This window comes from Sapajus apella, unplaced genomic scaffold (assembly GCF_009761245.1).
Source record: "Sapajus apella isolate SASKATOON/1434 unplaced genomic scaffold, GSC_monkey_1.0 scaffold91, whole genome shotgun sequence".
NCBI classification, from domain to species: domain Eukaryota; kingdom Metazoa; phylum Chordata; class Mammalia; order Primates; family Cebidae; genus Sapajus; species Sapajus apella.
Genome location: NW_022437031.1, coordinates 5,235,221 through 5,261,782, shown reverse-complemented (window position 1 = coordinate 5,261,782; position 26,562 = coordinate 5,235,221). Strand labels below are relative to the sequence as shown.

The following is a 26,562-nucleotide window of genomic DNA, read 5'->3' as shown; positions in this document are numbered from 1 at the left end:
CAGAAATTTTGTCTCCCCTCCTTCATCTGCCACTTTAATGGAAGCTTCTTTGCTCAGCTATGCCCTGACTTTCTAAGGGAGGTTTTAGACAGCCATTTACCCCATCACAATTTCCCTCCCTAGAGGCCTCATGAAAATTTTATTCTGTATACTTAATGCCATTCGGGCAGCCCATTTCTCCTACACTCCTTTTACATGATGTGTATTGAGCTTCCTATTAAGTCCTCCTGCTTGGGAAAGAGTGCTGGACAACTCTGAACATTTTCTCCTGGTCTCACCCGTTGATTCTTGGAGCAGGGAGAAACCATCTGCCATATTGCTGCAAATACTGTTTGAAGGGACAAGATTCTCAGTGAGTCTACACATTGCTCCTGCTGCCTTGACAGATGCCTTCCAAGTGGCACTGAGGACACGGGAGGAAACAGAAACAGTTTCTGTGTCTTTTTTAAAAAGTTGCCTGTTAATTCTTCTTTCATATCAGGGGCCCTTGGACTTAACACTGAAGTACTGTGTGAGAAGGAAGACGGAGTCTATTGACAAGCGGTTCTGTTTTGATATAGAAACTAATGAAAGGTAAGCTGTGCTACTGTGACTTGGCAATGTCCCCACGTGCCAGATGCTTAGCCTGGGTAGGTCTTTTATTTTCCTCCGTCATCCTTCGTTGATGACAATGAGTAAGTCTATTCAGGACTTTGTTGTGAGTCTATTCAAGCCAGCTCTTCTGGCTGCCCTTCCCAGGGATCCCTGTTAGACCTGGCCCAGTGCTGCTTTTCTCTGTGCAAGCTTCTGTCAGCTTTGCCTCACTTGCTCTGGTAAGAAAAAGTCTCCCCTGGGATTTAATTTGCTATCAGATGTGCAAAAAGTCAACATTTGGTGATCCTACAAGGAGGAAAGGATAACAAAGCTCATTTCTTTTAAAATCTCCTAATATCACATAAAAGAACAAATGAATTGGCACACATTTTTGAGGGAGAAAAGATGGAGTGTAGGGTCATGGTGCTGTTAGAAAGTATTTTTCTCCCATTTGGTGCAAAAATGATGCAGACTTTCCCTACTTTGTAGATATTCATATGAATACGAAATAGTGTGATTATCACCTTTCAGATCTTAGAACTAAGGCTTGCACATTTTGGACTTTGTTGTATTTGTTTCTCCCCAGTGCCCTCTTTTTTTACTTGAACCTGAGCAGTTTTATCGGAGGAAATTTCAAATGCGTGTATTTGGCATTATTGTGGAGAAAGGCATGCTTTATAGTTGGGTGACTGAATCAAAATAAACAGAATGTATCTGTTTCTAGATTTTATTTCAGCCTTTTATTTCTATATGTTAGGTGCTTAGTAATAGAATAGAATTCCACAAAATGATCAGATTGCTAGAAAGGAACTTGAAGGGTGAATTACAATATCATGTGAACAAAACTAGCAGTGACTGGGATCGTAACAGTCAGACTAAATGATGAGGGCGTTTTTTAAAAATCAGGGAATAAAGGACTTAGCTTGTTTCCTTATTTTAAAATTGAGAGATTATAATTTGACCCTCGCAATTTCTATTTGTGAATTGATATAAATTCTTTGTTAAAAATAAATGGTCCCAATCAACATGACTGTGGAAGTATAGATTGTTGCTAACAACCACAAGACTGTCACTCATTTGCCTGATAGCCTCAATTCCAGTAGGAAGGGAAAAATTACTGTTGGCTGTAGTTTCCCTTTTATGCAAGTAATATCCCCAATTCAAGCAGTTGTAAACAGTTTGTCCCTGTGGTTAGGGCTAGGATCAATTTATGTTTCTTGTACCTGGTGCTATGCATGGCTCATGATAAGTACTAAATTTGATGTTTATTTTTAAATGTGTTTTTTTTTCTTATCCCAGAATGCTGAAGAATTATGACACTAGAACCCAGGGATTAAAGTTTTGATGCATCTACACTTTTAGTTATTATATACTGTGCACTTTACAAAACATTCTCTTGTTTCATCTATTCCTCATTTTACAGGTGAGGAACTGAGACCCACATACATTTAACTGACTTACCCAAATAAAGTCACACAGTAAGTGGTGAGGCTGAGCTCAAATCCTGGTCTGTAGGTCTCCAAAGCCCATGCTGGTTTCTTTTTGTTTGTTTGTTTGTTTTGAGACAGAGTCTCTCTCTGTTGCCCAGGCTGCAGTGCAGTGGCATGTAACCTCTGCCTCCCGGACTCAAAGGAATCTTCTGCCTCAGCTTCCCGAGTAGCTGGGACAACAGGTGTGCGCCACTATGCCTGGCTAATTTTTGTATATTCAGTAGAAATGGGATTTCACCATGCTGGCCAGGCTCGACTTGCACTTCTGGTCTCAAGACATCCACCTGCCTCGGCCTCCCAAAGTGCTGGGATTACAGGCGTAAGCCATCACGCCTGGCTCTATGCTGTTTTTAATTTTGTCCTATTGTCTATTATAAGCAGAAGAAACAAGTTGCAAAATAGATCATTAAATATAGTAATGAACAGGTGCCGAGGCCCCTCTCTGCACGTGGAGTCTTTTGAGTGACATGACATCTGCTTTTCTGGCTAGTCAATCTGATAGAAGGAACAGAGTCAGGCTTCCTAGCAGGCATCAGGCAGCTGTACTCATGTTCCCTGAAGTACAGAGCAGAGGGCTCTTTGAGTCACTTTTTCTATGTCGGGAAGAGAGGATAAGATTTTTCATTTTTTTAACTTTTAATTTTTTAGAGAGAGGGTCCTACTCTGTTGCCCTTGCTGGTTTGCAGTGGCATGGGTTCAAGTGATCCTCTTGCCTGAGCCTCCTGAGTAGCTGGGACTGACAGGTGTGCACCACTACATCTGGCTAATTTTTTACTTTTTGTAGCTATAGGGCCTTGCTATGGTGCCCAGGCTGCTCTTCAACTCCTGGCTTGCAGTGGTTCTGTCGTTTCAGCCTCCCAACATGCTGGTATTACAGATGTTAGCCACTGCACCTGGGTTCTAAATTGAGACTCTTAACAGTATTTAAAATGACAGGCTCATAGCAAGGCAGAGCTCAAAATGTCTTAACAACAACAACAACAACAATCATGGTAATAATAATAAAAACAATTGCTAACATTTGCCAAGTACCTCCTGTGTGCCAGGCACTGTTATCAGCCATTTAAGTGTATAATTTCCTTTAGTCTTCACCCCAGTCACATGAGGGAGGTGATAGGATTAGAATTTTGATTTGTGAATCTAAATCATTTCTGTGTTAACAATGGATGACCACATTCAAGAGAGCTGTGGAAGTATATATTGTTGCCAGTAACCATGAGACTGTTATTATGGGGTGCTTTAATGAAGCAAGAGGTACTAGAACAGGAACCCCATGATTCCAACTGGTAGAACAGGATTCCTGTGATATCAGTAACAGAAAGGACCTCGCAGCTCATGTGTTCCAGCACCCTTTCAGATAAAGAAACTGAGGTCTAGAGAGGCCTAGTTACTTGTCCAGGATGGCTGAACTCTCTTGGCATTGCTTTTATCATTCTATGACTCTAGAAGAGGTCTCATCTTATCATAGAAGTTGTGGAAGAAACAATGTTTTCCTAATGGCTCAGCTGGCCAAGAGAATGCAAGGAGACTTTATACCTTGCGTAAAGTATGGTTAATCTCAAAATTGCAGCTGAGACACAAAGGTCTAAAAAGACGCTAAGGAGCATACCAACTTGGGGTATCTCTGGATAGTGAGTAGTTTCTCAGTCCATTTGTGATGTTATGACAAAATGCCTGAGACTCAGTAATATATAAACAACAGAAATTCATTTGTCACACTTCTAGAAGCTGGAAGTCCAGGACCAAGCACTGGCACCGTCAGTGTCTGGTGAGGGCCTGGTCTCTGTTTCCAAGATTGGTGCCCTCCAGAGAGCACCAATACTGTGTCCTCATATGTCAGGAGAGATGGAAAGGAACGAACCCACTCTTTCAAGTTTTTGTAAAAGAGCCCTAATCCCATTCGTGAGGTTCTATCCTGATGACTAACTCACCTCCTAAAGGTCCCATTTCTTAATATCATCACATTGGCAGTTAAGTTTCAACATATGAATTTTGGGAAATATTCAGACCACGGCAGGTAGCCTGCAAATAAATAGAGTAAAACAGGGTCTGAAGCGGTGTGCCATGCAGAAGAGGCCTTATATTACACTAGTGAAGAATATGGCTGCTGGACCAGACTTTCTGGGTTTAAGTCCTGCCTCTAGTAGTTCCCTGCTATATGACCTTGGATAATTACTCTGTGCCTCAGTTTCCCCTTCTGTGAAATAAGGATGATTACCATAACAACTGCCTTATTGTATGTGTTCAGTTAAATATACATAGTTTACTTAGAAAACAATTTGTCACCTAGTAAGCATTCAGCATATATTAGTTGTTATTAGTCATAAAATTGCTTGTTAGCCAAAACACCTCCTCCCTGTGTCTCAGCCAGTATGCATGTTGTTGAATTTATTCCAACTCAAAATGCTTCTTGGACATCGCAGGTGCTAGAAGAAGCAAAGGCATTTCACTGACAGATGAATGTGCCTGTGATGTACATGCTCACTCCTAGAGCTCAGACAAAGTGGCTGGCTTCCAAGAGAGGAAGGCAGGGAGAGCCTCTGTTTGGTTTGAGCACAATGGAGCCAATTTAGGTGTGCGTTATGGAGGCGTCTTGACATTTACCTTCCTATTTCTTACACGATCTTGGCACAAGGCCGCCAAGATGCCACCCCCACCTCCATGGTTCCCAAAGTTACTGTTCTCTAAATTGCTCATTGTTTTCCTGAGTAAAAGAGATTTTTGAAAAATGCGTATTCTGTAGGCCTGTGCTTGTTCAGTGTGACGACCTCCAGGGCAGAGAGGGATCCTAGATCACAAGACTCCATTCTTTCAGATGAGTTTTCTGCTTTAAACTTATCATTCCCCTCCCCCCTTCAGGCCAGGAACCATCACTCTGCAGGCCCTTTCAGAAGCTAACAGAAGGCTTTGGATGGAAGCCATGGATGGGAAAGAGCCTGTAAGTTACCTGACACTGGGGCAATCTCCCCAGCATATGCCAGTGTATGAGTGCCCTCTAGTGGTATCAGTGGGTCTAAGACAATTAAATGGTGAATGGATTGTTTAGTCTCAAAAGTTTTAGAGTTGTAAGTTGTTTCTACATCTCTTAGCAGGTAAGGCAACTGGAGTTCCAGAGAGGTTGAGGGACTTTTCTGAGACCACGCTCAGAGAAGACATCAAAACGAGGCATAGAATGCAGCTCTCTCAGCTCCCTGCTCTAGTGTTAGGCTATGTAGCTATGTCCATAAGCTTTTCTTCAGAAAGAATTAAGCCATTTTTCAGGTTATAAAATCAGTATGTGTTACTTAATTATGTTAATATGAAAAATAATTGCTATAGTTATAAATAAGCACTTATTAAGCTTTTATTCAGAATGATTTTTCTGCCTCACCCTTATACCACCAACTCAGCTTATTCTCTTTAAGGGTACAGCTGGTAGTGGAGATGGCATTGCCATCCTGTATCCCAAGATGTACTGTTCCGTTTAGAGCACCGTTATGCAGGGGGACACACAATCCCTTGAAAGGGTTACTGAGTATCATCAAGCAACCAATAGGAACAGTTGGAAATCATTGAAAAACATTCTGATTTCTTAGTTGCATATGAAATAATCTCTTCCTGGTGTTGGAATTCTGAAAGCTTGGATACAGGTACTAGTGCTGCCATTAAATGGCTATGTGACCTTAGGCAAATCATTTCACCTCTCTGAGGCTCATTTTCTTCTCCTCAATAAAACGGCTTTAATAATTTCTTTTTACCTGTCTCGCAGGGTTGCTTATGAAAACCAGATGAAAGTCATCTTGTAAACCACAGTGTGCTAGCTGATCTGAATGGGGGATGCAGAACTCCTAAGATCTAACAGTGTTCAGATACAGTCTTATTTCCTTGCTTTATTCAAGTGAAAAACTGGCTAGGAGGGAAAATACATTCCAGGTTTTTCTTCATATGCATCCTCAGTATGCTGGAGATTTAAGAAGGGTAACTAGATCCCAGATTGCACTTATAGTAAACTGGAAGGTAGCAGGAAAGACTTGGTATTCTGAAGACTGCCATTGAGAAAATATGCCAGGACTGTCTTCCCTCTGTCACCTCGCAGAAACCTGCTGCTGAACTCTTTCATGCTTATGAGGTTTCTGTAGGCAGATGCTATGAAGCTCAGCAAGGCATTTATCTTTTGATTCCCTCTCCCAAGTTTGCTCTCCCTTTAGGTTTTTAAAAATCAAAGGATGCAGATGGCTTTTTGTGGAGAGTGATGGGAGCACATGGGCCCACTGAATGTGGATCTGTACCAACTTGATCATGGCAGATTTTTCACAAATCCCTTGTTTAGAAAAGTGGCAGCAAAGGCTGGCCAGCACAGAAATCTCTCCTACTGAAATATCTGTGGGCATATACACATATGCAGAACTTATTTTAAGGAGAGGCTGTCCAAACAGACTCTTAACAGATGGCATATAGAGGGCTCATTTCCTGCAGCGTCACATTACTAACGTTGTTGCTGCTTTACTAAACACTCCAGTTCACTAGTCTTACATATCTCATCCATGCCGTTGCCTAAATTGTCAAAGAAGATCAGGGCTTGAAGGAACATCTACTCCAACCTTGATCACTTTACTGATACAAATTTTGAGACCTGGAAAATGGAAAGGGCATGTCCAAAATTTCCTAAAGAGGTAGAGGCAGAGCCTGGACTCGACTTCAAGAGTCAACAGTCTCCTTTCTGGTCTCTCACATAGCTATTGCAGCACATGCTCCAAGACAACACAGACTAATCTTGGTGTATTCATGGATCTCTTTCAGATGGACATTTACCTTTCTCCAGAGAAGCATTCATCAGCTAGTCTTTGAGGGTGGAGATTGGTGTTAGGAATATTTAAATTTTATAATGCCCATTAGACAGGTACATAGCCATGAGGAAAACACTTTCCTGCTTCCTTGCCTTATCATAAAAATGCTCCAAGTGTTACATAAGTAAATATCTAAGATGGATTGGCTACAACTTAGATACAGTGAACTGTGTGAAATTCAGTGTAATTTTCAGGAATTGTTCAAGTTTTTTTTTTTTTTTTTTTTTTTGAGGCAGAGTCTTGCTCTGTTACCCAGGCTGGAGTGCAGTGGCGTAATCTCGGCTCACTGCAACCTCCACCTCCTGGTTTCAAGCCATTCTCCTGCCTCAGCCTCCCCAGCAGCTGGGATTACAGGTGCATACCACCATGCCTGGCTAATTTTTGTAGACACAGGTTTCATGATATTCACCAGGCTGGTCTTTCTTTTTTAAATTTAAAAACATTTATTAATTCATTTAACATATAAACTTATTACATGTTGATATCAATAACGTTTTTATTTTTAAAATCCTAGATTTTTAAGGACAAAATGGTCTAATAAGAAGAGCAGTATCATTTTACATATTTTCAAGTCTCTTTAACAGCTGGCTAAATTGAAGATGGCTGGATTCTCACATCTGCCTCTGTACTCAATCTGTTGCATTACCACACATTGCAAAGCTTCTGGAAAACTCCACTGCACACTGATAGAGCAAGAGTGGAAAAGGCAGATCACATCTTAGTATTATATTATTATAAAAATAGTTTTGACCTTATGGAGGCCCTGAAAGGGTCTGGGGACTCCCAGGGGTCCCTGGCCCGACTACACTTTGAGAACCACAGGCATTGGCCTTTCTGAAGGTTTGATGTAGTGCCTCAATTCTAGAAGCCACTCAGTGCTTGATTCTAGAAGCAACATCTAGTGCTATGGTGAGGACCAGGCCAGTCTTAAACTCCTGACCTCAAGTGATCTGCCTACCTTGGCCTCCCAAATTGTTGGCATTACAGGCGTGAGCCACTGCGCCTGGTCTGTTCAAGTATTTTCTAGCAATCTTGGCAAAATGGTTACATTTAACCCACTTTACTATCTTGTTAACCTCCTGGAGTTTCTAGTCATTTTTTAATGCCTATCTGGGGAAAGAGATTTACTATTAAGTTCTCTGTTTTCCTATATTGATTAACAGTAGCCATGGATCGTTCTGTTTCTCTTCTTTTGTAGATCTACCACAGCCCTATAACAAAACAGCAAGAAAGTGAGTCATTCAAGTTTTTGTTGTACTGATGTTATAAATCATTAATGATGATTATATAATCATTAATGATGCGTACTATTAACACAAGTCTGTATATGGATGCCTTTGTGTGAAATGAAATTCAGTCATATATATTTTTTAATGCATCTGGTAATTGAACTAAGGTAGATACTTCATGTTAGCTTACATTGTGGGTAGAGAAACATATTATATCCTTCCTGCTCTGGAAGCATGATAGAAACTGTGTATATTTCTTGCTACCATTTCACATATGACTTTGCTCATGCTAAAAGCAGACAATGCAAAGAGCTAAATAGAAGTATTTTGTGTTATGAGAGTTAAAATGCTAAACCTCCCCTGAATAAATGAATTTTTCCACTTAAGAGTGATTGGAGATGAGCAAACAAACACCCTAGCTCTCTCCATGCAGTCCCTTTGCATGGTCATTAAATGTTTAGTAGGTGACACTTGTTGCAGCAGAATCTAACTCTGTTTTCCTTTGCTTGAAACAGTGGAGCTAAATGAAGTGGGCTTCAAGTTTGTTAGAAAGTGCATCAATATTATTGAGACCAAAGGTAAGATCTGAACCATAGCCTTGGCATTGTCTGAAATCTGGTCACTCTGATTTTATCCTGGGTAATTTCTCTGAAGTAGCATTTTAGGAATGAAGACTGTTTCTAAAGCTTGTGTACTAGATGCAAACTATAAAATTTCAGAAAATTCTAAACATATTTGGATAATTTGTGGATTCTTCCCATTAGGTTTGAAAAGGTTATAGGTTTATAAGTTTATAGTTTTATAAAGTATTCTCAAATAGTACCTGGAACTCATTAAGCAGTGTCATGATGATTCTATCCTAAATAATCAGGAGTTCAATTTCTGCCACAATACATATTGGTATAAAAATTGATGGGGGGCTGAGCTAAACTCAGGGAGATGTAGAATCAGCGTTCTTCCTGGTTGCCGATACGCCCTGTTTTCCTTCTGAGGATATTTTGACTGTAGGCAAGTGTAGTGTATGAATCAAGCCTGTTTGTTCTTTGAATTTTTTTTCAGTCTTTTTTGGTGCAGGAAATGGCCTTTTGTTTCACAGCTGCCTTACTCCAGCCCTCTCCTACTTTATATCGCTGCTTAGAGGAACTTGAGGGTTGATACTTCCTCCTTTTTCAATTAAATGAACTCCTTTCTAAGATGGCAGTGCCATTTTCAGCTTTCTGCTGCTGCCCAAACTAAGTATATGCTTCTATTTACTATAGGATTTGTTTTCTTCTCTTCAGATTAATGAGGGCTTGGTACACTCCAAATGAAAGGATGGATAATTTGGAGAGATGCTTTAGGACTATTCCCCTGTTATCGGGAAGGCTGGGGAACTTGGAGTATGTAGTGTCACCCCTTCCTATCTGAACTGACTCTAGCATACCAGAGGGAGATGACAGCTCTCGCTATGCAAGTGAAACTAACCTGTTTTTTCCCCCCACTAGGGATCAAGACAGAGGGGTTGTACCGCACTGTGGGCAGCAACATTCAGGTTCAAAAGCTGCTGAATGCCTTTTTTGGTAACAATTTTACTTGGATAATTCTTATTGGGAGTACTTAAGTGTTAAAAAGAAATGTGACTGGAAGAGAAAGTAGACACTGCTAAGAAATGTGGTAGAATAGCTGAAAAAATTGTTTTCTAAGGTAAAACATACATATAATTGCCCAACCTGGGCAAAGGCAATCTTATCCTCAAAATGGCTGTCATCTCTCCTTCCTCATATCCCATTCACTCCAGAAACTCTCAGCAATACAACTTCTTCCCTTATGTCTCAACTGGAACTGTGTGGCCAGGCTTAGTAGGTATCTTCTTACGAAATCCAGCGAACACTTCTGAGTTTCTGTCTTACTTGATCTCTTTGTTGACCACTTTCTCTTTTTTGAAATTTTCTCCTTACATGACTTCCATAACACATCACTCCTGATTCTTCTCACATCATTTTTTTTTTTTTTTTTTTTTTTTTGAGACAGGATCTAGCTCTGTTCCCTAGGCTGGAGTGCAGTGGCATGATCATGGCTCACTGCAGCCTCAACCTCAGCCTCCTGAGTAGCTGGGACTATAGGCACGTACCACTACATCAGGCTGATTTTTTATTTTTTTGTAATGATAGAGTCTCACTATATTGCCTAGGCTGGTCTTGAACTCCTGGCCTTGAATGATCCTCTTGCCTTTGCCTCCCAAAGTGCTGGGATTACAGGCATGAGCCACAATGCCTGACCTCTTCTAATTATCTTACAGGATTCCTTTTCCGTAAGTTGCTGAACCTTTTTTTTTATTTCTATTTTTTATACCTTGACCAAGTGTTTCCTACAGTTCTGTCTTTGTTCTGGTTTACTTCTTTTTATACATGTTTTTCTATTGATTGATTTTTTTTTTTTAAATCCTGGTTATGGCTCACATTTTTCTTTCTTAAAAAATATTTCTCAAAATCTTTATTGGTTGCTGGATATTGTGACTTAGTGTCTCGATTTTGTTGATTTCTTTTAAAGAGGACTGAATTTTGTTTTGTGGGCAGTTATTTGTGCATCAGTTTTACTTATTTGAGGCTTCTTTTTAAGCTTTGTTAGGCCAGATGTAAAGTATTCACCCTCAGGTAAGGTTGTTGAGCTCTTTATCTACATAGCTAACTCTTCTCTGGTACTGTGCCCTGCTAATTCTAGCTGCTTCAGCCTTCCTAAGCGTTGATCCTTACCTCCATCTGCTGCAATCCAAAAAGTGCTTTTAAGAAGCAAGCTGGCTGGGCACTGTGGCTCACGTCTGTAATCCCAGCACTTCGGAAGGCCGAGGTGGGAGGATCACCTGAGGTCGGAAGTTCGAGACCAGCCTGACTAACATGGAGAAACCCCATCTCTACTAAAAATACAAAATTAGCCAGGCATGGTAATGCATGCCTGTAATCCTAAGTATTTAGGAGGCTGAGGCAGGATAATCGCTTGAACCTGGGAGGTGGAGGTTACAGCGAGCCCAGATTGCGCCATTGCACTCCAGTCTGGGCAAAAAGAGTGAAACTCTGTCTCAAAAAAAAAAAAAAAAAGATAAGCTGTGGAGAAGGTAGCAGTTAATCTTGATTGTATTCCTCTTCTCAGAGTCATGGTCCTGTGTTATCCATTGTTCAATAATACAGGAGTTTCCTGTATACTGTTCAGTATTCTAGTTGTTACAGCAGGAAGGCAAGTCTGATACCAGCTAGTCCACCATGGCTGGAAGTGGTATTCTCTCTTCGTGCTTTTTATTAGTACCTGTAACGCTGACAAAACCTCTGCTCCAGACATCATCTGATGAGTTCTAAATGCAAATATTTACTTGCCCACTGCACCTGTGCTTCTCAGTCATATTAAGGTCATGGCACACATTAGAATGATCATCTTTATATTGCATGCTTGGGTAAATGGACATCACTGAGGCAAGAAACCCTAAAGGCTGAGGGAATCAATATTTGAATCTCTGCACAAGTTCCCTCTACATAGATGGTCCACAGGTATCTACCTGTATTTCTCTCCCCGCAAATCTACTCTTCTTCCTTTTGTGAGTGGCGGTGAAGCATCTGGTAAGCTGAGTTTTCACAATATTAGAGAACAAATTGAGTGTGGAAAAGTGCAGATTGGATAAAGTACATATGTTTTGGTTCTCACTGTGATGCATAGCTAATCTCTCACAAGCCTGCAGGTTGAACAACCAACCCTATTTACACTTGAGGATGTTATAGTGCTGTCATAGAAGGTGTGGTTTTTGAATTCCAGATTACATCATTTGTACCTCAGTATCTGTTTTCATTAATCATTTACATTCTTGACTTTAAAAAATTTGAATTGTTTATTCCTGGTCAATTTGCAACCCATCTCACTAACTAAGGACACTTTTCGTATGTAAAACAGCTGACAGCATGGTCCAGGATATTGAATCTCTGAAAAATTATTGAACTCAGATATTTATTCAGATAATTATTGAACTATTGAGGATTCTGTTTCCAGTATCACTCCATTCTTATATCTGATGTATAAGATATAAGAATGTATAAGATATAAGCCAAAAAACGCCATGCCAGGCATCCCACTCATTCTCTTATGGGCTTTAATAGGACTGAAGTGGTTCCTTCGAATCACACATAGCAGTACAATTTGATTTAAGTATTAAGGAAAGTGGCAGAGTTGGTGTATTTCATCTATTCAACACCATTCTCCAAATACTAGCTCTCACAGAAATAATCTAAAATATAGACCAGGAAGCTCTAGATATAAATATTGATAGATACAATATAAAACTGTCGAATTCCTTATTTGTATATGAAAGTGGCAATCCCGATCCCTGCCCCAAATGTACGAAAGTCCAGATGTGGTGATCCTCATTCATTTATTTATTTATTCAGCAAATATTTGCTTGCCTACCCAAGCATGAAGCATTGTGTTCAGGGCTGTGGATTGAACAGTGAACATAATCCCTGTGTTTTCCACCTATGTGGAGCTTACGTTCTGCTGGGAAACTCTCAGTTACCTTTCAATGTCTAGTTATGTGGGGAGACCTTCCTTCTAAGTTCCTTTTATGTTATATCCTCTGGCGTTTTTCACTGGGATCCTCTAAGTTGCCTTGCTTGTTTTCACCCTTTCCTGATCTAGTCTCACACCACCAGGGGCTTGTTGCCTTGGCTGCATGTGGACCCATCATGATTTATCCTGGAGGGTGAGCATCCATTGCCTTTTGGTTGTGTACCATCTCTCCCTCTTTTTTTTCTTATGCTCTATGCTAGCCAAAAGGATATTTCTTGTTATTTTGGTTAACCTAAACAATTCTCAGACTTCTTTGCCTATGACATCTCCTATAACTTGTACCAGTAGCCTTTCTTCTATTGTTTACTAAAGGCTTTCCTTCTTCCCCTACACAAAAGCTTGTCTTTTGGGGAAATAAAATATAACACAGAGAAAAAAGTCAAAGGCAACACATTCATAATCAATAGTTATTTTCAATCAGGCTGTTGGTTGGTTGGTCACATTCCTTGCCTACACCAGATTTTTGTGTGATGCCTTACGTTAATAGGTTCTATGCATTGAGAATTAGAGTCTTCACTGGTGCTAGATCCATTGTAAGTCACCTTGGCACAGAGAAGTCAATCTGATCATCTCAGGGACAACTTGGAACCTCGTGTAAAAGTTCTGTTTCTCTTTCCTTTATCAAGCTATAACTATCTTGTTAATGAAAATACCTCCCATTGTCATTACAGTCTTAATAATCATGTTGTACTCCAGAGACTCTTAAGTATTTCACAATGGAGCAGTGAGGTGAGATGGGGCGTGGAGAGCAATGAGATTGGTTCTATCAGCAGGGGCTCTTGATAGAGTTGAGCCTGGCTGGCAGCCATAAACAGGAAAGTGTTGTTCCCATAATCCCCTTACCATGCCAGAGGCCTACTGATCTAAACAGAAGAGGACCTGCCTTAGTGAGTGAAGTAACAAGTCACTTGGAAGATGTTATTTATGTTATTTTTATTTCCTGTTTAGATATTTAAATTTCTCATTTCATCATTATGTATTACAATAAGATAAGTGGACTTTTCAGAAACCAAGTGGAATACCTAATGTATATAGACAGACAATAGAGTAGGAATATGCATGCAGTCATTTTTCTATTTTCATAATTAATGTGAATTATTCAGTATCTGGAGACTTTAGCATTAAATTCACATATATTTGGACAAATAGATAATAAATGCATTTCAAGTTATATGATCTCTTTGTCTGAATGAGAAATTCAGAGTCTCCTAGAAAATAAAACAAAAACATACCACACCCTAGGAGTTGCAGAACTTGAACTCTATGCATTAATCTTTCAAACAACTGTATATATTAACCATCTTTCTGATACTGTAGTATAATGTAATCTTTAGCTTTCCATACATATCAAAATACTTTTATTAGTATAGCCAGATCCTTGTATATGTGTGTGTATGTATACATGTATGTCATGAATACATTTTATATAGGTTCAATACATTAATCATTACTATACTTACCACTTAAAATACATTGATTATTCTCAAATCATGCTTGCTTTGAAGTAGTACTACTAGAAGTTGAAGTAATTTATGTAAATGGATATGTACTGTTACTCTTTCAAAATTATTTCCTATTTGCATTTGAGTTCAATAAAACTGAGTTCAAAAACTTTTAGAAATAAAGTTTGTTCCTTTTCTATTATCTTCTCAAGATCTGAATAATTGATGATAGCAAATTCATTTTTAGTTCTCAGCTGACATAATGCCATTTCCTAGCATTCTTATAAGTATGTAAACAGTGGGATAGGAATTTTTCTCTTACAGGTATTTTAAGTTAGCAAAAATAAATTTACTTTTTGACATATGAATCTAGTAATGCTGTTATCCCGCCTGCTTCCTGCTGCAGTGTTTCTGATTTGGGGAGAGTCTGTCAGCTATGTCACTATGCATAAGGATTCAGGGGATTTTTTTGTATTAGTTTCCTGTGCTGCTGTAATAAATTATCACAAACTTAATGGCTTAAAGCAATACAAATTTATTCTCTTATAGTTCTTGAGGTCAGAAGCCTAAAGTAATTCTTATGGAGCTAAAATCAAGGTGTCAGCAGGGCTAGATTTTTTTTTTGAGAAGACAGTCTGTTCTCTTACCTTTTACAGCTTCTAGAAGCTGCCCACTTTCCTTGGCTCATGATCCACTTTAGCAACACCAGGCAGAGTCTCTCTCATGCTGCCATCACTTTGCTTCTTTCTCTTCTGCCTTCCTCTTCCACTTTAAAAGACCCTTGTGATTACATTCCATCCACCTAGATAATCAGAATAATCTTCTATCTCGAGGTCAGCTTATCCGTGACCTTAAACCTATCTGTAACCTTAATTCTCCTTTGGCATGTGACTTAACATATTCCCAGGTTCCTGGTATTAGATTTTGGACACCTTTGGGAACCAGAAATCTGCCTATTGCCTACGCTATTCCATTCAGAGTTTTAGGACACTCACTCTGATGCTCCTAAATGGACCCCAAGGTCATCCTTGATTCTTCCTTTTTGGAATACATGATTAAACCTTTAGGCAGTGATTATCTTATTGACCTATGACTCATTGTGATGTTCTCACTTATTTCCTCAAAAGGAGCAGAAATAAATTCCTTTCATTGGCATATGACATATGTTAGGAAGTGGATGATTGTACTTCATCCCCATTTATATGTTGAAACTGATTCCCCAGTATGATGGTATTGAGATGGGGCCTTTGTGAAGTAATTTGAGTTGGATAAGATCATAAGGACATAGTCTTCATGAATGGGATAAGTAGTTGGATAAGATCATAAGGACGTAGTCTTCATGAATGGGGTAAGTACCCTTGTGGGAAGATGCCCGAGGGCTAGCTTGCTCTCTTTACATCACGTGAAAATGTAATGAGGAGTCATCAGTCTGTAGCCTGGAAAAGGCCTTCATCAGAACCCAACCATGCTGGCACCCTTATCTTAGACTTTCAGCTTCTAGAACTGTGAGGAATAAATTTCTGTTGTTTATAAGCCACTCAGTCTCTGGTAATTTGTTATAGTAGCGTGAAATGGCTAAGATACCATGCTTTCCAAGATGTCTCAGCTCTTCGAGCCAGAGTATCATTTACACTTTTCTTTGGAGAAACTTGTTCTGTATTCAGTCTGTTCACTTTTTTCCTATGGCATTTCTTTTCACCACTAGCCTTTTTTTTTTTTTTAAAAAAAAAAAAAAAGAAAAAAGTAACAAAAACAAAACTGTAATATTATCAAGCATGCTGTATCCCAGAGCCAGTTTCAGGTTATCTGCCTGAAATGGATTATGGACCCAGAGCAACCAGTTTAGCCTCTTGATTTCTGTTGGTAATACTAGGATCCCCAGAACCCCCATTTTGAGCCAGGTTAGGCAGATGAACTATGCCCTGATCATCTCTTATGCCCTGCTGTGTTCATTCTTTCATTAATTCCACATAATATTCCTGAGTGCCTCCTAAGTGCCAGATACCGTATCAAGTCGTAGAGATGTAACAGTGAAGAAGGCGGACACAAATCGCTGGCCTGCAACTTAGTGGCTAGCAGCAGCTATAGTTCATAGATACAGTCATACATTTTTCTCCCAGAATAAATTCTGGACTATCCCAGATTCGGGATTCTGTTGATCCCCACTGGCAGCATAAGGACATGAAGCAGTAGAGACAACTGGAAAAGAGAAACCGTAGTCTTCCCCTTGGAAAAAAAGCAGCCTGTTTCTTAAACCAAGATCTTTCACCATCTTAATGTTAAACCATACAAGTAGAATATATTAGTTTGGGAGACTGTAACAGTTTTCCTTTTCTTGATGTGTAATGTATACCTTATTTTAGCTGCTTGAACTCCAGTGGATTTCAGTTTTTTCCAGGTCTTATTGTTTGTCTTCTTTCTGCCTTGCCTCAGGAACCCCTTTCTCCTTAACCTTGTCTTGCAACTCTCTCTCTCATTCATTGATTCACACAATATTTATTCAACGCATACACTAGTGTTTAGGGCTACAGCTTACCTCCCTTTCTCTTTTTTTTTTCCCCTCTCTTCTTCCATCTCCTTTGCCTCCTGACATTCTTATACTATGACTAGCAACCCATTTTCATAAAATCTTTTCCATGAGCATACACTGGTACCCTTCTTGATACAAGTACCCAGACAAGGTGATCAGAAATGAAAGACTAGTCTTCCCTAGATCAAATGTGGCTGTCATCTGGGAAAATTTGTTATAAAATTCCCAGGTAGGTAGTACATGCTTTAGCGTTTCTCTGTTCATGTTTCTTTACTAGATGCCCGGATCTCTAGGAATATGATATTCAGCGCAGTGGCTGACACACAGGAAATATTTGTGGAATTAATGAATACTTTTTGTGATGCATATCTCTCCCTAGAGAATGTTTGTTTTTCTCAAAAACATGAACCATTCCATACATGGTTGTATTTTGCTATACTATTGCACAGGGTTTCTATTGTATGTAGTTTCGCAAAATACAGCTTTTGTTAATTTCTACAGATAGCATTAGGACCACCAAGTTATCTGAGCTGACATGTAATTAATATTTGCAAACAACAGATAATAAGCAGCAAATCAGTAGGATTTTCTTATAGGAAGCCATATTTCTCAAAGATTTCTACGTCCTTATCAGAGGTGATTTCTCATTTAACCTGTGTAGATGATAATGAGCAAAGGGAAATCATAGCTTCTTTTCACTGTTGAAGATCATCTTTTATTTCTCCTTTTTGTTGCCTTCGTCTTTTCCTCAGTGCTTCCTTTGTTGACAGATGATCACATCCAGCTTTAAAACCGTTTGTGGGTGTGGTGGCTCATACCTGTAATCCTAGCACTTTGGGAGACCAAGACAAGTGGATCATTTGAGGTCAAGAGTTTGAGACCAGCCTGGCCAACGTGGTAAAACCGCGTCTCTACTAAAAATACAAAATTAGCTGGGCATGGTGGTGGGTGCCTATAATTGCAGCCATTCTGGAGGCTGAGGCAGGAAAATCACTTGTACCCAGGAGGCAGAGGTTGCAGTGAGCTGAGATCACGCCATTGCACTCCAGCCTGGGCAACAACAGTGAAACGGTATGAAAACAAAACAAAAGCATTTATACCTGAATACAGTGTTGATCCGTCTTCCCACCCCCCCCTTTTTTTTTTTGAGACAAAGGAGTCTCTCTCTGGAGTGCAGTGGTGCAATCTCGGCTCACTGCAGCCTCCGCCTCCTGGGTTGAAACAACTCTCCTGTCTCAGCCTTTCGGGTTCAAGCGATTCTCCTGCCTCAGCCTCCAGAGTAGCTGGGATTACAGGCACATGCCACCACACCCAGCTAATTTTTGTACTTTTAGTAGAGATGGGGTTTCACCATGTTGGCCAGGCTGGTCTCAAACTCTTGACCTCAGGAGTTTGATCCACCTGTCTTGGCCTCCCTAAGTGCTAGGATTACAGGGGTGAGTCACAGGACCCAACCACATTCCTCTTTTTGACTCATTCCCTTTTAAAGCATGTTGTGGTCTCCCTCTGGTGGAGAAATTGCCATCTCAGAGGAAAAAAAAAAATTCACAGTCTAGAGTCAGGCCGTATTTTTCATGCCTCTATATTTAAACACCTTGTAAATTGCTGCTTATCAGTCAATTTTCCGTTTAGGTGTTGTAGGCTAAAAAACAATTTTTTTCAGCTCTCGTAAATTCTTAATTGGATCATACCCTTGTAACAAAAGATAAAGTTAGTAAGAGAAAACATATACCTGGGAGATACCCAGGAAATGAATAATTCTCAAATAGGTAGCTTTGAATTTCAGGTTATAGAGCACCTTCAACAAAGAACAGTGTTTTTTTAAATTTGTTTTAAAGAAGTGACAAGACAAAGGAAAAGGACTTTGAATCTCTACTGGCAGCAATATCTGGGAAGCAAAATAAATGAGAGATGACAGCTAGTTAGTAAGGCTTGTTAATATAAATTCCTCTGCTACCATTTCTAGGCCAATAAGTGTCTAAAGTTTTCTTCAGTGGTTTAACTTTTTAACCTTTGTTCTCCCTGGTATAAAGGTATTTTGGGTCGGGATACCTTTGTCTTTGTAAATCTATGTCCTGCTTTTAGGCAAATGGAGGGCAGAGAGCTTTCCTGTACCTGCTGCTTCTTAATTTTCTTCGGGTCAACAATTCTTTATATTTTAGGGTGGCATATTATGACCTCCCATAGTATTGTATCCTCTGAAGTCAAACCTCATCTTACTCAAAACAGTTAATCACCTCCTCTTCTCTACCAGATATGTACTTAATGCAATTTATATTATTGTAGATTTCTTGCTGTTATGTAGTTACTTCTGGGTATATCTGTTCTGCTTCACACTTCAGCATCTTAAGTAGAATTTCTTAATCTTGGTTGACAATCCTATTTAGAATTTCCAGAATCTTTAATTTAATGGAGTGTTATTATGGGCCTTTGTATTTTCCAAGTCCCTCTGAAATTCCTGGAAATGTTGGGGCCCGGCTAATTTTTGTAGCTTTTGGTAGAAACAGGGTTTTACCATGCTGGCCAGGCTGGTCTGGAACTTCTGACCTCAAATGATCCGCCCATCTCCTCCCGAAGTGCTGGGATTACAGACGTGAGCCACTGCGCCCAGCCAGAGCCTCTGTTTTCAACTTCAGTATTTCCATGGAGCCTCCTAGGCCAGTTCATTATCTTTTCACTGCCTCAGCTTGGTGCTCTTACCTCTGGGTACCTTTTACATTAACAACCCATACCTCCTAGGTTTCTGAAAAGGCCAGAGGAAGATCTTGTAGTTCCACTTCTTTGTTTCTTGAATGTGTCTTTCTTCTCTCTCCTTCCCTCTCTTCCTCCCTTTCCCTCTCTCTGTCTCTCCCTCGTTATCCTCTTACTCTTCAGAGTCCTCCTGTCCTGTGAGGCCTCTATTCCCCAACAGTTCATTGTCCAAGAACTACGCATGTCCCTGGGGGTCCTCTGGGTAGGACCCCCTCAGTGAATATTGGTTATTTCAACTGTGGAGGCTCCCCCAGTGGAGAAACTATCATCATAGAAAAAAGGAGAAGCTACAGAGCTTTTAAGTCAGTCCCAAGATTTTATCAAACTGTAATTATTTGCACACTCCCAGTCTGTTCCTCACCCCAGTGCCCAAGGTATAGCCATTATTCTGTGTCTATATGTACCCACCAGTGGTCTGGGAGATCCTACCACTTTCAAGCCAACTTGAATTTGCTAGTTAACTTGCCTCCTGCAGAGATGAAATACTTGTTTTAATGGCTATGGTCATCCGGCCTCAGGCCAGAGTTCTAGACATAGGATTTGTGAACACCATGGTCTTGAACTCAGATTTTAAATGTAAGTGTAAAGTGACACTAAGATAAAGATGGAATTGGGTTGCCAAATTTATTTATTATATATTTATTTAGTGATGGAGTCTTGCTCTGTTGCCCAGGCTGGAGTGCAGTGGCACGATCTCGGCTCACTGCAACTTCCGTCTCCCAGGTTAAAGTGATTTTCCTGCCTCAGCCTCCCAAGTAGCTGTGATTACAGGTACCCACCACCACACCTGGCTAATTTTTAAAAATTTTCAGTAGAGACAGGGTTTCACCATGTTGGCCAGGCTGGTCTTGGTGTCCCAACCTCAAGTGATCCCCCTGCCTTGGCCTCTTAAAGTGCTGGAATTAGAGGTGTGAGGCACTGTGACTGGCCTAGGGTTGCCAAATTTAGCAATTAAAAAATGAAATACAATGCAGGTGCTGTGGCTCATGCCTGTAATCCCAGCACTTTGGGAGGCCAAGGCAGATGGATCACCTGAGGTCGGGAGTTTGAGACCAGCCTGACCAACATGGAGAAACCCCATCTCTACTAAAAATACAAAATTAGTTGGGCATGGCAGTGCATGCCTGTAATCCTAGCTACTGGGGAGGCTGAGGCAGGAGAATTCCTTGAACCCGGACGGCAGAGGTTGCAGTGAGCCAAGATTGTGCCATTGTACTCCAACGTGGGCGACAAGAGTGAAACTCCATCTGAAAAAACAAACAAATAAAAAAACCGAAATACAGAATGCCCAGTTAAAATTCAAATTCAGATAAACAGATTTAGGACACACTTATACTAAGAAAAAAATAGCCATTGTTTATAAGCAATTCAAATTTAACTGGACTCTGAATTTTATCTGGCAGCCTTAATCTGGTTCCAGGTTTTGCAGGACCTTATCAGTCACGTGAAGGATTTTATTCCTTAGTATAATAGCAATGAGGAACCGCAGAGGGATTTTAAGCAGGGAATTTGCATCTTGTCAGATAATGATTTGAACAGGTCACCAAAATACTCTTCAGATCAAACAAAAATTCAGGCTTGTTACTTAACAGCACTAAGGAAGGCCACTACCATTACAATATTGTCTTAATAACCTTTCAGAAGGGAATAACCAAATGTGGGGGGATTCATATTTATAAGGTTTTTAAAATATGGTTTGAGTCCAGTCTTTCATTGTTTGGGTCTGAATGATTGAGATTAGACAAACTTTATGATAGAATTTTATGTCAAAGTTTGTGATATATTTTTTCAATAGTTTTTATGTAAAACTTTGAATAATAAACAGTCATTCTATAAGCCCATTTGAGAGATATTCTGAGAAGTGGCTCTTGACTCAGAGGAGGATGCACCAGATGACAGTGTCATGCTCTTGGGTTTCTTAGCTTCCAGAATCATGAACCAATAAACTGGTTCATAAATTACCCAGTCCGTGATATTGTTGTAGCAGCAGAAAATTGCCTAAGATATTGGGAAGCAGTGGATGGAGAAATGCTAAGAGGAAACATCAGGAGTAAAGGGGGATTGTGGCTAAACTGACTTGATAGGATACTTGCTCAAGACAGGATACCATTCTCAGACACCTAAGGTAGGAGATTTTCACTAAGCTGATTCAGCAGGATTCTTACTGCCATCAGACTACATGGGCCAAAACAAGACCCAAGGTTTTGGGACCTAATCAGAAAGAGAATTCAGAGAAATCTGACTCAAGTTTGCTCAAGGAGAGAATCTTTTTTTGTGATATAAATGTTTTATATTCTCAGCAGTGTCAAAGAACTGGACAAGGATATACATTATTGCCTCTCTCAGAGAATAATATTCTGTAAGGACTAGTCAATGAAAGGTGAGAACTAAGGTAGAATCATAAAAATCAGAAAGGATTAAGCAATATCCATATATTAGAGAGATTATCCTTGTATTGTTAGAAAAATCAAGAGCTTCCTGAATGAAAAATGGAGCTCACAGCTGAGCACTTGAGCTCCTATAAAGGACAGACTGTCTCCCCAAGCAGCTCCCTGCCCCCCGTATATCCAAAGATTCACCTCATAAAGGAGAGCTCAGACTGACATTTGGAGCTCAGACTGACATTGTCCTTCTGGGACAAAGATAGCAGAAGAAGAAACAGGCAGCAACCCTTACTGTTCTGGAGCCACTGCAGGTGATCCCCAGGCAAGCAGGGCCTAGAGTGGACCTCAGCAGTCCTACAACAGAGGGGCCAGACTGTTAGAAGGAAAACTAAGAAACAGAAAGAAATAACTTCATCATCAACAAACTGGACGTCCACTCAGAGACCCAATCTGAAAGTCAACAACTACAAAGACGACAGGCGGATAAATTCACAAAGATGGGAAGAAACCAGTGCAAAAAGACTGAAAACACCCGAAACCAGAATGCCTCTCCTCCTACAAGGGATCACAACTCCTCACCAGCAAGGGAACAAGGCTGGTTGGAGAATGAGTGTGATGAATTGACAGAATCAGGCTTCAGAGGGTGGGTAATAAGAAACTTCTGTGAGCTAAAAGAACATGTTTTAACCCAATAAAAAGAAACTAAGAACCTTGAAAAAAGATTTGACGAAAAGAATAGACAACTTAGAGAGGAATATAAGTGAATTGATGGAGCTGAAAAACACAACACGAGAACTTCGTGAAGCATACACAAGTTTCAACAGCCAAATTGATCAAGCAGAAAAAAGTATATCAGAGGTCGAAGATCAACTCAATGAAATAAAATGAGAAGGCAAGATTAGAGAAAAAAGGGTAAAAAGGAATGAGCAAAGTCTCCAAGAAATGTGGGACTATGTGAAAAGACCTAATCTACGTTTGATAGGCGTACCTGAATGTGACAGAGAGAATGAATCCAAGCTGGAAAATGCTCTTCAGGATATTATCCAGGAAAACTTCCCCAACCTAGCAAGGCAGGCCAATATTCAAATCCAGGAAATACAGAGAACACCACAAAGATATTCGTCAAGAAGAGCAACCCCAAGGCACATAATCATCAGATTCACCAGGGTTGAAATGAAGGAGAAAATGCTAAGGGCAGTCAGAGAGAAAGGTCGGGTTACCAACAAAGGAAAGCCCATCAGACTCACAGCAGATCTCTCAGCAGAAATCCTACAAGCCAGAAGAGAGTGAGGGCCAATATTCCACATCCTTAAAGAAAAGAACTTTCAACCCAGAATCTCCTATCCAGCCAAACTAAGCTTCATAAGTGAAGGGAAAATAAAATCCTTTACGAACAAGCAAGTACTCAAGAGATTTCATCACCACCAGGCCTGCTTTACAAGACCTCCTGAAAAAGGCACTAAACATAGAAAGGAACAACCAATACCATCCACTCCAAAAACATACCAAATTGTAAAGAGCAACAACACAATGAAGAAACTGCATCAATTAACGGGCAAAACAGCCAGCTAGCATCAAAATGGCAATATCAAATTGACACATAACAATATTAACCCTAAATGTAAATGGGTTAAATGCCCCAATCAAAAGACACAGGCTGACAAATTGGATAAAAAGCCAAAACCCATGGGTGTGCTGTATCCAGGAAACCCATCTCACATGCAAGGATACACAAAGGCTCAAAATAAAGGGATGGAGGAAGATTTACCAAGGAAAAGAAGAGGAAATAAAAGCAGGAGTTGCAATTCTCGTCTCTGATAAAATAGACTTTAAATCAACAAAGATCAAAAGAGACAAAGAAGGACATTACATATGGTAAGAGGATCAATGCAATAAGAACTGCTAACGATCATAAATATATGCGCACCCAATACAGGAGCACCCAGATACATAAGGCAAGTTCTTAATGACTTACGAAGAGACTTAGACTCCCACACAATAATAGTGAGAGACTTTAACACCCCATTGTTAATATTAGATCAACGAGAGAAAATTAACAAGGATATCCAGGACTTGAACCCAGACATGGACCAAGCAAACCTAATAGCCATTTACAGAACTCTCCACCACAAATCCACAGAATATACATTCTTCTCAGCACCACATCACACCTACTCTAAAATTTACCACATAATTGGAAGTAAATCACTCCTCAGCAAATGCAAAAGAATGGAAATCATAACAGTCTCTCAGACCACAGTACAATCCTCAGAATTCAGAAACTAACTCAGAACCGCACAGCTTCATGGAAACTGAACAACTGCCTCTTGAATGTTGACTGGATAAACAATAAAATGAAGGCAGAAATAAAGATGTTCTTCGAAACCAATGAGAATGAAGACACAACATACCAGAATCTCTGGGACACATTTAAAGCAGTCTCTAGAGGAAAATATATAGCAACAATGCCCACATGAGAAGCAAGGAGAGACCTAAAATTAACACCCTATCATCAAAATTGAAAGAGCTAGAGGAGCAAGATCAAAAAAACTCAAAACCTAGCAGAAGACAAGAAATAACTAAGATCAGAGCAGAACTGAAGGAGATAGAGACACAAAAAAAACCTTCAAAAAATCAATAAGTCCAGGAGCTGGTTTTTCGAAAAGATCAACAAAATAGACCACTTGCCAGATTAATAAAAAAAGAGAGAGAGAATAATCAAATAGATGCAATAAAAATCGATAAAGGGGATATCACCACAGATTCCACAGAAATTCAAACCGTCATTAGAGATTACTACAGACAGCTCTATGCACATAAACTAGTAAACCTGGAAGAAATGGATAAATTCCTGGACACTTGCATCCTACCAAGCCTAAACTGGGAAGAAGTCCAAACCCTAAATAGACCAATAAAAAGGTCTGAAGTTGAGGCAGCAATTAAGAGCCTAACACCCAAAAAAATCCCAGGTCCAAATGGGTTCACAGTCGAATTCTACCAGACGTACAAAGAGGAGCTGGTACCATTCCTTCTGAAACTATTCCAAATAATCCAAAAAGAGGGAATCCTTCCCAAACCATTTTATGAGACCAACATCATCCTGATACCAAAACCCGGCAGAGACTCAGCAAGAAAAGAAAACTTCAGGCCAATATCCATGATGAACATAGATGCAAATATCTTCAATAAAATACTGGCAAGCCAATTGCAACAGCACATCAAAAAGCTTATCCACCATGATCAAGTGGGATTCATCCCAGGGATGCAAGGCTGGTTCAACATATGCAAGTCTATAAACGTAATTCACCACATAAACAGAACCAAAGACAAAAACCACATGATTATATCAAGTGATGCAGAGAAGGCCTTTGACAAAATTCAACAGCGCTTTATGCTAAAACCCTCAATAAACTAGGTATAGATGGAATGTATCTCAAAGTAATAAAAGCGATTTATGACAAACCAACAGCCAATATCATACTGAATGGTCAAAAACTGGAAACATTCCCTTTGAAATCTGGCTGTAGACAAGGATGCCCTCTCTCACCACTCCTATTCAATATAGTACTGGAAGTTCTAGCCAGAGCAATCAGGCAAGAAAAAGAAATAAAGGGTATTCAAATAGGAAAGGAGGAAGTAAAATTGTCTCTATTTGCAGACGACATGATTGTATATCTAGAAGACCCCATCGTCTCAGCCCAGAATCTCCTAAAACTGATAAGCAAGTTCAGCAAAGTCTCAGGATACAAAATCAATGTGCAAAAATCACAAGCCTTCCTATACACCAATAACAGACTTAAAGAGAGCCAAATCAATAATGAAATGCCATTCACAATTGCTACAAAGAGAATAAAATACCTAGGACTACAACTGACAAGGAACGTAAAGGACCTCTTCAAGGAGAACTACAAGCCACTGCTCAACGAAATAAGAGAGGACACAAACAGATGGAGAAACATTCCATGCTCATGGTTAGGAAGAATCGATATTGTGAAAATGTCCATACTGCCCAAAGTAATTTACAGATTCAACGCTATCCCCATCAAGCTACCAATGACCTTCTTCACAGAACTGGAAAAAAACACCTTAAACTTCATATGGAACCAAAAGAGAGCCTGCATAGCCAAGTCAATTCTAAGCAAAAGGAACAAAGCGGGAGGCATGTTACTGGACTTCAATCTATACTACAAGGCTACAATAATCAAAACAGCATGGTACTGGTACCAAAACAGAGATATAGACCAATGGAACAGAACAGAGGCCTCGGAGGCAATACAACATATCTACAACCATCTGATCTTTGACAAACCTGAGAAAAACAGACAATGGGGAAAGGATTCCCTGTTCAATAAATGGTGTTGGGAAAGCTGGCTAGCCATGTGCAGAAAGCAGAAAGTGGATCTCTTCCTGACACCTTACACTAAAATTAACCCCAGGTGTATCAAATACTTAAACGTAAGACCTAACACCATAAAAACCCTAGAAGAAAATCTAGGCAAAACCATTCAGGACATAGGCATAGGCAAGGAGTTCATTACTAAAACACCAAAAGCATTGGCAACAAAAGCCAAAATAGACAAATGGGACCTAATCAAACTCCACAGCTTCTGCACGGCAAAAGAAACAGTCATTAGAGTGAATCAGCAACCAACAGAATGGGAAAAATTTTTTGCAATCTACCCATCTGATAAAGGGCTGATATCTAGAATTTACAAAGAACTAAAACAGATTTACAAGAATAACACAAACAAGC

The 26,562-nt window shown here is 39.9% G+C and overlaps 1 protein-coding gene and 1 long non-coding RNA gene across 5 annotated transcripts in view; one reads left to right on the top strand and one right to left on the bottom strand.

Annotated features, from left to right (window-relative positions):
* The window catches only part of OPHN1 (oligophrenin 1), a 386,576-nt gene that overhangs the window by 220,969 nt on the left and 139,045 nt on the right, over nt 1-26,562 (top strand). For all 4 annotated transcript variants that reach the window (XM_032255831.1, XM_032255830.1, XM_032255828.1 and 1 more), the window contains 5 exons: nt 482-573; nt 4,923-5,001; nt 8,088-8,121; nt 8,634-8,696; nt 9,603-9,677. In XM_032255831.1, the coding sequence (XP_032111722.1) occupies nt 482-573; nt 4,923-5,001; nt 8,088-8,121; nt 8,634-8,696; nt 9,603-9,677 (343 nt within the window). The remainder of the gene's footprint in view (nt 1-481; nt 574-4,922; nt 5,002-8,087; nt 8,122-8,633; nt 8,697-9,602; nt 9,678-26,562) is intronic.
* On the bottom strand, nt 10,781-25,778 carry LOC116535048. Its single transcript, XR_004262022.1, has 5 exons — nt 25,767-25,778; nt 25,602-25,604; nt 21,926-21,934; nt 16,582-16,587; nt 10,781-10,850 (listed from the first exon to the last, which is right to left on the bottom strand). It is a non-coding gene; the product is annotated as an uncharacterized LOC116535048 (long non-coding RNA).